Source organism: Scyliorhinus canicula, chromosome 27 (genome assembly GCF_902713615.1).
Source record: "Scyliorhinus canicula chromosome 27, sScyCan1.1, whole genome shotgun sequence".
NCBI classification, from domain to species: Eukaryota; Metazoa; Chordata; class Chondrichthyes; order Carcharhiniformes; family Scyliorhinidae; genus Scyliorhinus; species Scyliorhinus canicula.
Genome location: NC_052172.1, coordinates 16,811,387 through 16,825,261, shown reverse-complemented (window position 1 = coordinate 16,825,261; position 13,875 = coordinate 16,811,387). Strand labels below are relative to the sequence as shown.

Sequence of the window (13,875 nt, the reverse complement as noted above, 5' to 3'; positions counted from 1 at the left end):
TACATAACCCATATATAAGGACAGGGCACACATGCTCTGTCTCTTTCCACAGGCGACACTTAGAGAGTAGGACAGGGGCAGATCAGAAGCATCACACCCACCACGTGGCTTAGAGCTGACTGCTTAGTTAGACTGAGTTACTATAGCAAGATTAGCAGGAGAGTCGAACTCATAGAGAACTGTGCTAATGGTTCAATAAATCACATTGAACTTACTTCAACGTCTGGAGTATCTTTGGTCAAAGCTGCATCGAGTTGCAGCCTGTGTTATCCCAGAGTACATAACACATCACAGGTTAGGTGAATTGGCCACGCTAAATTGCCTCTTAACTGGAAAAAAAATGTTACTTTAAAAAAAAAAGGATCTGCTCCACCATTCAATGACTGATCTGAAATGAGAATCCTCAACACCACTTTCCAGCCTTATCCCCATAACCCTCGATTCCATCACTGATTTAGTGGCGCCTGAGGGTGGAATCGAGGAGGAGGTTCAATCCCAGCGTGCATTACCTGCTGTGCGCTTTGTGGGTTACGGCCAGTACAGACAACGAGGCTGCTTTGGAACCTGACTACGGACTGCTTTAGATCCTGCCTGGGAAAACTGAGCCCTTTTTCCCAACCCCGAGCTTGAAGAGGTGCCTTCCTGTGCGTTAGCCAAGAAATTGCTTGCTGGTTTGACCTGGTCTTCTGGCTGAATTTCTAAACCCCACTTTATACCGTCGTCCAACCCCTTGCAGCATCACAAGGAAAAAAGGGGAAATTTTGAGCCTTGGTGGAGAGGAACCCGGGAAGGGTGGAGCACATCGATAGGTTACATTGATATAGCGCCTTTAACGTGGTAAAACATCACAAAGCACTTATCAAAACCCGAGTCACATAAGGAGGACGTGACAGGCTCAGATTTAGCTAGGCAACCACAACGTGCGAAGAGGATTATCACAGCTAATCCACCTAACCTACACATCATTGGACACTAAGGGACAATTTATCATGGCTAATCCACCTAACCTACACATCATTGGACACTAAGGGACAATTTATCATGGCTAATCCACCTAACCTACACATCATTGGACACTAAGGGACAATTTATCATGGCCAATCCACCTAACCTACATATCTTTGGACACTAAGGGACAATTTATCATGGCCAATCCACCTAACCTGCACATCTTTGGACACTAAGGGACAATTTATCATGGCCAATCCACCTAACCTGCATATCTTTGGACACTAAGGGACAATTTATCATGGGCGATCCCCCTAACCTGCACATCTTTGGACACTAAGGGACAATTTATCATGGCCAATCCACCTAACCTGCACATCTTTGGACACTAAGGGACAATTTATCATGGCCAATCCACCTAACCTACACATCTTTGAACACTAAGGGACAATTTATCACGGCCAATCCACCTAACCTACACATCTTTGAACACTAAGGGACAATTTATCACGGCCAATCCACCTAACCTACACATCTTTTGACACTAAGGGACAATTTATCACGGCCAATCCACCTAACCTACACATCTTTGGACACTAAGGGACAATTTATCATGGCCAATCCACCTAACCTGCACATCTTTGGACACTAAGGGACAATTTATCATGGCCAATCCACCTAACCTGCATATCTTTGGACACTAAGGGACAATTTATCATGGGCGATCCCCCTAACCTGCACATCTTTGGACACTAAGGGACAATTTATCATGGCCAATCCACCTAACCTGCACATCTTTGGACACTAAGGGACAATTTATCATGGCCAATCCACCTAACCTACACATCTTTGAACACTAAGGGACAATTTATCACGGCCAATCCACCTAACCTACACATCTTTGAACACTAAGGGACAATTTATCACGGCCAATCCACCTAACCTACACATCTTTTGACACTAAGGGACAATTTATCACGGCCAATCCACCTAACCTACACATCTTTGGACACTAAGGGACAATTTATCATGGCCAATCCACCTAACCTGCACATCTTTGGACACTAAGGGACAATTTATCATGGCCAATCCACCTAACCTACATATCTTTGGACACTAAGGGACAATTTATCATGGGCAATCCCCCTAACCTGCACATCTTTGGACACTAAGGGACAATTTATCATGGCCAATCCACCTAACCTACACATCTTTGGACACTAAGGGACAATTTATCATGGCCAATCCTCCTAACCTGCACATCTTTGGACACTAAGGGACAATCTATCACGGCCAATCCACCCAACCTACGCATCTTTGGATTGTGGGAGGAAACCGGAGCACCCGGAGGAAATCCACGCAGACACGGGGAGGACGTGCAGACTCCACACAGACAGTGACCCAGCAGGAATCGAACCCGGGACCCTGGTGCCATGAGGCAGCAGTGCTAACCTTATGTTTACCAACTTAGCCCAACTGAATCTGTCCCTTAATCATTCTAGGCTCTTACTTATTTTCTTGTTCAACATTTGGGTCGGGAAAGTCTTGATTGAGAAAAATTGCAGAGAGTGAAGAGCAAAACGGTTCACATGAATATAGAATGCAGGTTGGTTCCAGCGCCCGACCGTTCAGCCCATCACGCTCATTCCAGCTCTCTGCAAGGACAATCCTATGCTCGCCCGCATACCACCGGGGCACTCGACGCACGAGATGGGGTGGGGAGGTGGGGGGGGGGGGGGGGGGGGGGGGGTGGGGGGGGGGGGGGGGGTGGGGGGGTGGGGGGGTGGGGGTGGGGGGTGGGGTGGGGGGGTGGGTGGGGGTGGGTGGGGGGGTGGGGGGGGTGGGGGGGGGGTGGGGGGGGGGTGGGGGGGGGGAGGGGGGGGAGAGGGGGGGGTGGGGGGGGGGTGGCTCCAGCGACACATGCAGGTGATATGTGTATATAACATCTCGATATACTCAGATATATAAAATAGCCATGTCTGTATGAGATGGAATTTCTCGCCCATTTTGTTCAAGGCAAGTGTGAAAACCTGCGGCTGTGGAGAGGAGGGCAATTGTCTTCTCTCAGGGAGTGGTTAGTCTGTGCAATTCACCCCCTTTACCTTTCAAGAGATCATTACAGCCCGATCAGAAGGCCATTCAGCCCTTGGAGTCCATGCTGGCCCTTTGAAGATCAATGCAGTCTGTCCCATTTCCACCCCACTCTATCCCCGTATCTCTGTAAATTCATTTCCCTTAAAAGCCCATCGAATTTCCTTTTGAAATCATTGATCATCTCCACTTCTCTCACCCTCGTGGGCAGTGGGTTTGAGGGGGTTCATTACCCCTCACTGCGTAAACAAAACGTTCTTCCTCACACCACCTCTGCATCTCTTGCCCAAATGTTAAATTCTGTCTCCCCCTTTGATGTACCATCAGCTAATGGGAACATCTTTGCTTCGTCTACTTCATAGAAACCTATCTTAACATCGTACTCCTCGATCAAATCTCCCCTCAATCTCCTTCGCTCTAAGGAGAACAACCCCCAGCTTCTCCAACCTGAACCTCGGAACTAAAATTGTTCCCTCCCCACCACTCCCCCCACTCCATCCTGGGAACTATTCTTTTTTTTTTTAAATTTAGATTACCCAATTATTTTTTCTATTAAGGGGCAATTTAGCATGGCCAATCCACCTACTCTGCACATTTTTGGGTTGTGGGGGGTGAAACCCACGCAGACACGGGGAGAATGTGCAAACTCCACACGGACAGTGACCCAGAGCCGGGATCGAACCTGGGACCTCAGCGCCGTGAGGCGGTTGTGCTAACCACTAGGCCACCATGCTGCCCTTCCTGGGACCTATTCTGGTAAATCTCCATTAGCACCTTCTCAAGGACTCCCTTCCTAAAGTTTTCGGTCAGAGACTTCGAACTTCGCACGAGTTGTTAAACATGGATCTATTATTACCCCGTCCCAGCAGACTCCCTCTGCTGGTACATGTGTGTATGGTAGCCTGCGTTGGACAGAATGGACAATATAATTTTCAATGCACTACAATATCATTCTGGTAAATCACTCCACACTACAACCAATGCCAATCTCAGGGGCTGGTTTAGCTCACTGGGCTAAATCGCTGGCTTTTAAAGCAGACCGAGCAGGCCAGCAGCACGGTTCGATTCCCGTACCAGCCTCCCCGGACAGGCGCCGGAATGTGGCGACTAGGGGCTTTTCACAGTAACTTCATTTGAAGCCTACTCGTGACAATAAGCGATTTTCATTTCATTTTCATTTTCATGTGCAGCTGTCCTCAAGACCCGTGCTTCTCGACAGTGCCGTTCGCTGAGGCCGGGTTTATCAATCCCCGCCACCTATCAGTGGGATTTCGACCTACCTCTGCTGGGTGCTCTTTTGTTCAGTAAGGTGTGCTGCTCCTCGGCGTGCGCTAGCCGTCGGACCACATCCGCCAGCGCAGCCTTCAAAACCTGAATCTCGTCGTCCTGCAGCTGCATCCGCTGCTCCAGGTAAGAGATGCGATCGTCGATATCCATGCTGCTCACTGCCGAAACACTGTCGTCTGCAAGGAGAAATGTCAGAACCGAAAGGGATTAAATAGCGCCACAGAACACGGACGTCCGGATGCATTCCAACTCTATACTGACCCCGGGAAGAAATTGCATTCACGTAGCGCCTCTAGAACATAGAACAGTACAGCACAGAACAGGCCCTTCGGCCCTCGATGTTGTGCCGAGCAATGATCACCCTACTTAAACCCACGTAACCCGTATACCCGTAACCCAACAATCCCCCCATTAACCCTACACAACGGGCAATTTATCACGGCCGATCCACCTAACCCGCACATCTTTGGACTGTGGGAGGAAACCGGAGCACCCGGAGAAAACCCACGCAGACACGGGGAGGACGTGCAGACTCCGCACAGACAGTGACCCAAGCCGGGAATCGAACCTGGGACCCTGGAGCTGTGAAGCATTGATGCTAACCACCATGCTACCGTGAGGCCCTCTGGGGACATCCCAAACGGCCCCTGCAAATGAACACAGTGTGTTCCAGTGACTGAGGAGGACTCCCTGCTCTCTTTCAAAATAGTGGCCCTGGATCTATTATTACCCCGTCCTAGCAGACTCCCTCTGCTGGTACATGTGTGTATGGTAGCCTGCGTTGGACAGAATGGACAATATAATCTTCTACATCTACCCCCCCCCCCCCCCCCCCCACCGTGAGGGCAGACGGGGAGCTTCCATTTAAAGTTTCATCTGAAAGGGGGGGCGGCGCAGTGGGTTAGCACTGCTGCCTCACGGCGCTGAGGTCCCAGGTTCGATCCCGGCTCTGGGTCACTGCCCGTGTGGAGTTTGCACATTCTCCCCGTGTCTGCGTGGGTCCCACACAATCCAAATAGATGTGCAGAGTAGGTGGACTGGCCATGCTAAATTGCCCCTGAATTGGAAAAAATGAATTGGATACTCTAAATTTATTTTTAAAAAGTTTCATCTGAAAGACAACACCTCCCCCACATAAATAATGAAAATAAGTTCAACGTAAAGAGTAGCGAACAAACTGGGAAAATGACCAGTTCAGCCCAGCAGGAGCTATTTCACTAGTAAACACCAGCTCAGACCAGCACGTGCTTCCCACCAGTAAACACCAGCTCAGACCAGCACGTGCGTCCCACCAGTAAACACCAGCTCAGACCAGCACGTGCTTCCCACCAGTAAACACCAGCTCAGACCAGCCCGTGCGTCCCACCAGTGAACACCAGCTCAGACCAGCACGTGCGTCCCACCAGTGAACACCAGCTCAGACCAGCACAAACTACCTGACCAGTAAATAACGAGTAAATAACGAGCTCGGACCAGTACGAGCTAACTCACCAGTGAGTGACCAGCAGGGGCTATCTCACCAATATTATGGGCACTGCCAACTGGTGCCATCAGCAGTATCAACTGGCAATTTCTGCCTCAACACCGGATCTGAACCGTTCTCTGCTGGTACCAGAATGATGGGAGCTGCCGTCTGACGGTGCAGCGCCCCCCTCAGGACTCCAGTGGAGGTGCAACTGGGATTGTTTGGCCCTCGAGTCAGACTCGAAAACGCAACCGTCCAACTCAGAAGAACACGACGTCATCGTTCGCTCGGTTGCTGCGGCGACAAGCATGTTGCGTTTCAGAGCTGGTAGCGTCACGGACTGGGAATCTCTCACCACCAGCCATGGCCGTGTTTGGAAGGACTCTGACACTCGACCTGTTTGGCCGCGTTGTGGACGCGCCTCCCTCGGCGACCAAGTCCTGGGGAAGGGACTCGAAGCTTCCGGCTCACAGGCAAGGTCGCGTCCACTGCGTCACGAGGCTTCACAGAAGCAAGCGTGCCCCCCACCAAACCACGGCTGCCACGGTCAGAGCTATTCCCATGGAGCAGTGCCCATGTAGTTCACTGGCTTGGGGGGGGGGGGGGGTATAGAGAGACACTGACGCACACTTACAAGATTAATTCGGGGAGGGGGGGGGGAGGGAAACCTTGTCGGCAAACTAGCCTCCCTCAGAAATCAGAGGGGGTTAGCTAGGCGGCGAGCGTGTAGATCAGGTTAGTGCCAAAAGCGTCGGGTTCAATCCCTGCTCTGGAAGAGATAGATTCGGAGTCCGCCGCTCTGCCCCTGTGGTAACAATCAGAGGGCACCTTGCTCCTGTTCAGCAATCGCCAAGGACCTGCCCTTGGGCGAGCAGCTGAGGAAGCAGATTAGCACAGAACAGTGTGTGACACTGGGAAGAAATTCTTCAAACAAGCTATTACACTGTTACTGTCTTCGGTGAACAGCAGAGATAATTCATTTTACCCCATGTTACGAATATGCCAATTCCATTTTGAAGCCCTTTGATGCAGGTTTGTGTTATTTAATGTTTCAGCAACGCCGAACCACAGCCGCAACGCTCCAGCAGCTGTTCTGTGTTGGCGAACGCCGTTGATTCCGCAAAGTTATTGTCGGCACGGTAGCCCAGTGGTTAGCACTGTCGCTTCACAGCTCGATTCCCGGCTTGGGGTCACCGTCTGTGCGGAGTCTGCACGTTCTCCCCCGTGTCTGCGTGGGTTTCCTCCGGGTGCTCCGGTTTCCTCTCACAAGTCCCGAAAGACGTGCTGTTGGGTGAATTGGACATTCTGAATTCTCCCTCCGTGTACCCGAACAGGCGCCGGAGTGTGGCGACTAGGGGCTTTTCACAGTAACTTCATTGCAGTGTTAATGTAAACCTACTGATACTTTATTGATAATGTGGACACAGATGAACACTGAGGAGTCCTGGGCATAGCACACACTTCTGTACTTCAGGGGCTGGTTTAGCACACTGGGATAAATCGCTGGCTTTTAAAGCAGACCAAGGCAAGCCAGCAGCACGGTTCGATTCCCGTAACAGCCTCCCCGAACAGGCACCGGAATGTGGTGACTAGGGGCTTTTCGCAATCATTTCATTGAAGCCTACTTGTGACAATAAGCAATTTTCATTTCATTCTGGAACCTTCTCATCCCTTTCTTTACAAAGCATGCTAAACAAAAGTAGACATAGTCTGAGATGCGCCTCCCCTCTGACTAGACGATGAAGTCTCATCCAGCCTTGATGTCTTCAGCCTTCAGGGTCACCTCAGGCAGCGTAGAATAGCCCAGTGCTTCTGTTCAAACATGACTTGTGACCTCCGTAAACCCCTTGCAGCCCACCCATTCCTCTCCCCCCTCCACCCCATCTTCGCCCCCCCTCTTCCGAGAGCTCACGGAACTCTTCCCCACTTGAGCTGGTGATTGCCCACGCAACTGTCGCTGCTTCCCCTCCCGAAGCCCCAGTTCCCTTCTGTTTCCCAACCTCTTCCCTTCTGCCTCTCTCCCTGTTCCCGAACTTCCCCAGCTCCCCTCCCCCTATTCTCGACAATCCCTGATTCCCATCTCCCCCACTCTTCCCCTTCTCACAGAATCCCTACCGTGCAGAAGCAGGCCCACCAGCCCATCGAGTCCGACCCTCTGAACGAACAGCCTACCCAGCCTTGGAGAGGGTACAGAAGAGATTTACCAGGATGGTGCCTGGTATGGAGGGCATTAGCTATGAGGAGCGGTTGAATAAACTCGGTTTGTTCTCACTGGAACGACAAAGTTTGAGTGGCAACCTAATAGAGGTCTACAAAATGATGAGGGGCATAGACAGAGTGGATAGTCAGAGGCTTTTCCCCAGGGTAGAGGGGTCAATTACTAGGGGGCATAGGGTTAAGGTGCGAGGGGCAAAGTTTAGAGGAGATGAACGAGGTAAGTTTTTTACACAGAGGGTAGTGTGTGCCTGGAACTCGCTGCCGGAGGAGATGGTGGAAGCAGGGACGATAGTGACGTTTAAGGGGCATCTTGACAAATACATGAATAGGATGGGAATAGAGGGATATGGACCCCGGAAGTGTAGAGGATTTTAGTTTAGACGGGCAGCATGGTCGGCACGGGCTTGGAGGGCCGAAGGGCCTGTTCCTGTGCTGTACTTTTCTTTGTTCTTTGTTCCAGCCCTGTATCCACACCCTATCCCCACCTAACCTTTATGGACACTAAGGGGCAATTTACCATGGCCAGTCCACCTAACCTGCACATTGTTGGACTGTGGGAGGAAACCGGAGCACCCGGAGGAAACCCACGCACACACGGGGAGGACGTGCAGACTCCGCACAGACAGTGACCCAGTGGGGAATCGAATCCGGGTTTCTGGAGCTGTGAAGCAACAGTGCTAACCACTGTGCCGCCCCTAATCTTAATCTTCCCACGTTATTTCCCTTTCTCCCCCTTCCCCAGCTCCCGCCTCAATCTAGTTTTGATGCTGTCACTTTGCAGCTTCTCCTTGATGTCCGACGCCACCTGCCATTCGAGGACACTGCTGGCTCCTTTGACCCCCCCCCCCCCCTCCCCCCGCCCGCCCAATCCCGCTCGACCTTCCCTGGTCACCCTATTCGCTGATCATGGCTTTCGTTCCTCGGTCACCGTCCCCTTTCCAACTCTATAATTCTTCACATTTCCACCAGTTCTGCGGAAAGGTTGTGTAACCTCGAAATGTTAACTCTGATTCTCTCTCCGCAGACGCGGCCAGGCCTGGGTTGCGCTTGTCCAGCGTTTTCCGTTTCGATTACCATCCCTCTCTCTTCATCATCAGGGGCGACCGACAGAGTTAGCGCTGCTGCCTCACAGCGCCAGGGACACGGGTTCGATTCCCGGCTTGGGTCACTGTCTGTGTGGAGTCTGCACGTCCTCCCCGTGTCTGCGTGGGTTTCCTCCGGATGCTCCGGTTTTCTCCCACAGTCCAAAGATGTGCGGGTTGGGTGGATTGGCCGTGATAAATTGCCCTTAGTGTCCAAAATTGCCCTTAGTGTTGGGTGGGGTTACTGGGTTATGGGGATAGGGTGGGGGTGTGGGCTTGGGTAGGGTGCTCTTTCCAAGAGCCGGTGCAGACTCGATGGGCTGAATGGCCTCCTTCTGCACTGTAAATTCTATGTAAATCTATGTAAATTGTTCCTTAGTGTCCAAAAAAGGTTAGGTGGGATTACTGAGTTATGGGGATGGGGTGGGGGCGTGGGTTTGGGTGGAGTGCTCTTTCCAAGGGCTGGTGCAGACTCGATGGGCCGAATGGGCTCCTTCTGCACTGTAAATTCTATGAGTTACTGACCCAATAATGTTCATTAACAAGAGTCCAGTCAGTTCACAAAGTGTAGCAACTGCACCACCTGCTGGTAGGTTTCAGCAGCAGCACCAGCTTCCGAGAACAGCAACTGAACCGTGCAATCACTCGCTCAGACGCTGCCCTGACTGTGCGCTGCCTCCCGTGAGAGATCAGCCAGACTCTCCAGCAGGGAAAGGAACAGCTCAGAACAGGCTTTCCATGTTTCAGCTGCTTTTGGTAAAGTTCTCCCAGAAACAGCTGTGACACAACCAGGAATGTTGTGAAAAAAAGGACACAGGAGGGGGGCGCAGAGATAGATTTACAAGGATGAGGTTAGAAACGTGTGGGTTTAACCTATCAGGACAGGATTGACAGGCCGGGGGCCACTTTACTCGAGGGGGTGACCTAGTCGAGGTCTTTCAAATTCCAAATGGTTTTGAGGGAGAGGAGGCAGGGAGAATGTTTCCTCCCGTGGGGGGGAAGAGCAGACACTAAAGGCCGTCAATATAAGATAGGCCCCCAAGGCATCCAATCGGGAATTTGGGAGAAACTTCTTCGCCCGGAGAGAGCGGGGAGAATGTGGAACTCGCTCCCACAGCGAGTGGTGGAGGTGTATAGTATTGATACATTGAAGGGGAAATGGGACAAGGATATGGGGGGAGAGGAATAGGGAGGCACGGGGGTAGATTTGGGTGAGGAAAGATTGGGGGAGGTTCAAGCTAGCATGAACTGGTTGGGCTGAATGGCCTGTTTCTGTGCCGTACACTGATTGATTGATTGATTTAGTGTCACATGCACCGAAGCTCTGTGAAAAGTATTTTTCTGTGGCCAAGGGAACGTACACAGTACGTACGTACATAGAATAATCGACAAAGTACATCGACAAATAGTGATTGGTTACAGTGCGGAACAAGGGGCCAAACAAAGTAAATACATGAGCAAGAGCAGCTTAGGGCGTCTTGAATAGTGTTTTTACAGAGAACAGATCAATCCGAGGGGGAGTCGTTGAGGAGTCTTGTAGCTGTGGGGAAGAAGTTGTTCCTATGTCTGGATGTGCGGGTCTTCAGCCTTCTGTACCTTCTGCCTGATGGAAGGGTCTGGAAGAAGGCAAAGCCTGGGTGGGAGGGGTCTCTGATAAAGCTGTCTGCCTTCCTGAGGCAGCGGGAGGTGTAGACAGAATCAATGTGGGGGTGGGAAGCTTGTGTGATGCATTGGGCTGAGTTCACCACACTCTGTAGTATCTTGCGATCTTGGGCCGAGCAGTTGCCATACCGGTTTCCTCCCACAGCCCAAAGATGTGCAGGTTAGGTGGATCGGCCGTGATAAATTGCCCCTTAGTGTCTAAAAAGGTTAGGATGGGTAACTGGGTTGCCAGGATAGGGTGGAAATGAGGGCTTAAGTGGGTCGGTGCAGACTCGATGGGCTGAATGGCCTCCTTCTGCACTGTATGGTCTACATAATCCTGGGTTTTCCTGTAATCCAATCAAGCCTTCACTAATTTCATCTGCTCTGCTTCCAATCCGATGTTTAACACAGTCTTCATGTTAATAATAATCGCTCATTGTCACAAGTAGGCTTCAATGAAGTTACTGTGAAAGGCCCCTAGTCGCCACATTCCGGCGCCTGTTCGGGGAGGCCGGTACGGGAATTGAACCCGCGCTGCTGGCCTTGTTCTGCATTACAAGCCAACTGTTTAGCCCACTGTGCTAAACCAGCCCGTTTGCTGAGTGCATCAGCCTCATGTTGCTGAATGACTCATAGAATTTACAGTGCAGAAGGAGGCCATTCGGCCCATCGAGTCTGCACTGGCCCTTGGAAAGAGCACCCCACTTAAACCCACGCCTCCACCCTATCCCTGTAACCCAGTAACCCCAGCGAACCTTTTTGGTCACTAAGGGCAATTTAGCACGGCCAATCCACCTAACCTGCATGTCTTTGGACTGTGGGAGGAAACCGGAGCACCCGGAGGAAACCCACGTAGACACGGGGAGAACGTGCAGACTCCGCACAGACAGTGACCCAAGCTGGGAATCGAACCCGTGTCCCTAAAGCTGTGAAGCAACTGTGCTAACCACTGTACCGCAAAACTCCACTAGATCACACACTCCGCCGGGACAAGCACACGGCCATCACACGCACAGCACTAGAACCTGCACAGTGGTTAGCACTTTTGCTTCACAGCGCCAGGGTCCCAGTTTCGATTCCCCTCTGGGTCACTGTCTGTGCGGAGTCTGCACGTTATTCCCATGTTGTGTGGGTTTCCTCCGGGTGCTCCGGTTTCCTCCCACAAGTCCCCAAAGACGTGCTTGTTAGGTGAATTGGACATTCTGAATTCTCCCTCTGTGTACCTGAACAGGCGCCGGAATGTGGCGACTAGGGGCTTTTCACAGTAACTTCATTGCAGTGTTAATGTCAGCCTACTTGTCACACTAATAAAGATTATTATACTCCACTCGAGCACACACCCCATCAGAGAACGCACTCCACCGGGTCACGCACTATACCGGAACACGCACTATACCACAACACGCACTATACTGAAACAAGCACTATACTGGAACACGCCCTATACTGGAACACGCACTATACTGGAACACGCACTATACTGGAACACGCACTATACCGCAACATGCACTATACTGGAACACGCACTATACCGGAACACGCACTATACTGGAACACGCCCTATACTGGAACACGCACTATACTGGAACACGCACTATACTGGAACACGCACTATACTGGAACACGCACTATACCGGAACACGCACTATACCGCAACACGCACTATACTGGAACACGCCCTATACTGGAACACGCACTATACTGGAACACGCACTATACTGGAACACGCACTATACTGGAACACGCACTATACTGGAACACGCACTATACTGGAACACACACTATACTGGAACACGCATTATACTGGAACACGCACTATACTGGAACACGCACTATACTGGAACACGCATTATACTGGAACACGCACTATACTGGAACACGCATTATACTGGAACATGCACTATACTGGAACACGCATTATACTGGAACACGCACTATACTGGAACACGCATTATACTGGAACACGCATTATACTGGAACACGCACTATACTGGAACACACACTATACTGGAACACGCATTATACTGGAACACGCACTATACTGGAACACGCACTATACTGGAACACGCACTATACTGGAACACGCATTATACTGGAACACGCACTATACTGGAACACGCATTATACTGGAACACGCACTATACTGGAGCACACACTATACTGGAACACGCACTATACCGGAACACACACTATACTGGAACACGCACTATACTGGAACACGCACTATACTGGAACACGCACTATACTGGAACACACACTATACTGGAACACGCACTATACTGGAACACGCACTATACTGGAACACACACTATACTGGAACACGCACTATACTGGAACACGCACTATACAGGAACACGCACTATACAGAAACACGCACTATACTGGAACACGCACTATACTGGAACACACACTATACTGGAACACGCACTATACTGGAACACGCACTGTACTGGAACACGCACTATACTGGAACACGCACTATACTGGAACACACACTATACTGGAACACGCACTATACTGGAACACGCACTATACCGGAACACACACTATACTGCAACACGCACTATACCGGAACACACACTATACTGGAACACACACTATACCACAACACGCACTATACTGGAACACGCACTATACCCGGTCACGCACTATACCGGAACACGCACTATACTGGGTCATGCACTATACCCGGTCACGCACTATACTGGAACACGCACTATACCGGAACACGCACTATACCAGAACACGCACTATACCGGAACACGCACTATACCGGGTCACGCACTATACAGGAACACGCACTATACCGGGTCATGCACTATACCCGGTCACGCACTGTACTGGAACATGCACTATACTGGAACACGCACTATACCGGAACACGCACTATACCACAACACGCACTATACTGGAACACGCACTATACCGGAACACACACTATACCACAACACGCACTATACCCGGTCACGCACTATACTGGAACACGCACTATACTGGAACACGCACTATACTGGAACACACACTATACTGGAACACACACTATACTGGAACGCGCACTATACTGGAACACGCACTATACCGGAACACACACTATACTGGAACACACACTATACTGGAACACACACTATACTGGAACACACA

At 50.9% G+C, this 13,875-nt stretch overlaps 1 protein-coding gene across 2 annotated transcripts in view; it reads right to left on the bottom strand.

Moving 5' to 3' along the window:
- The window catches only part of eml2 (EMAP like 2), a 118,927-nt gene that overhangs the window by 75,889 nt on the left and 29,163 nt on the right, over positions 1–13,875 (bottom strand). For both annotated transcript variants that reach the window (XM_038785919.1, XM_038785921.1), the window contains exon 2: positions 4,320–4,502. In XM_038785919.1, coding sequence (XP_038641847.1) covers positions 4,320–4,502 — 183 coding nt within the window. The remainder of the gene's footprint in view (positions 1–4,319; positions 4,503–13,875) is intronic.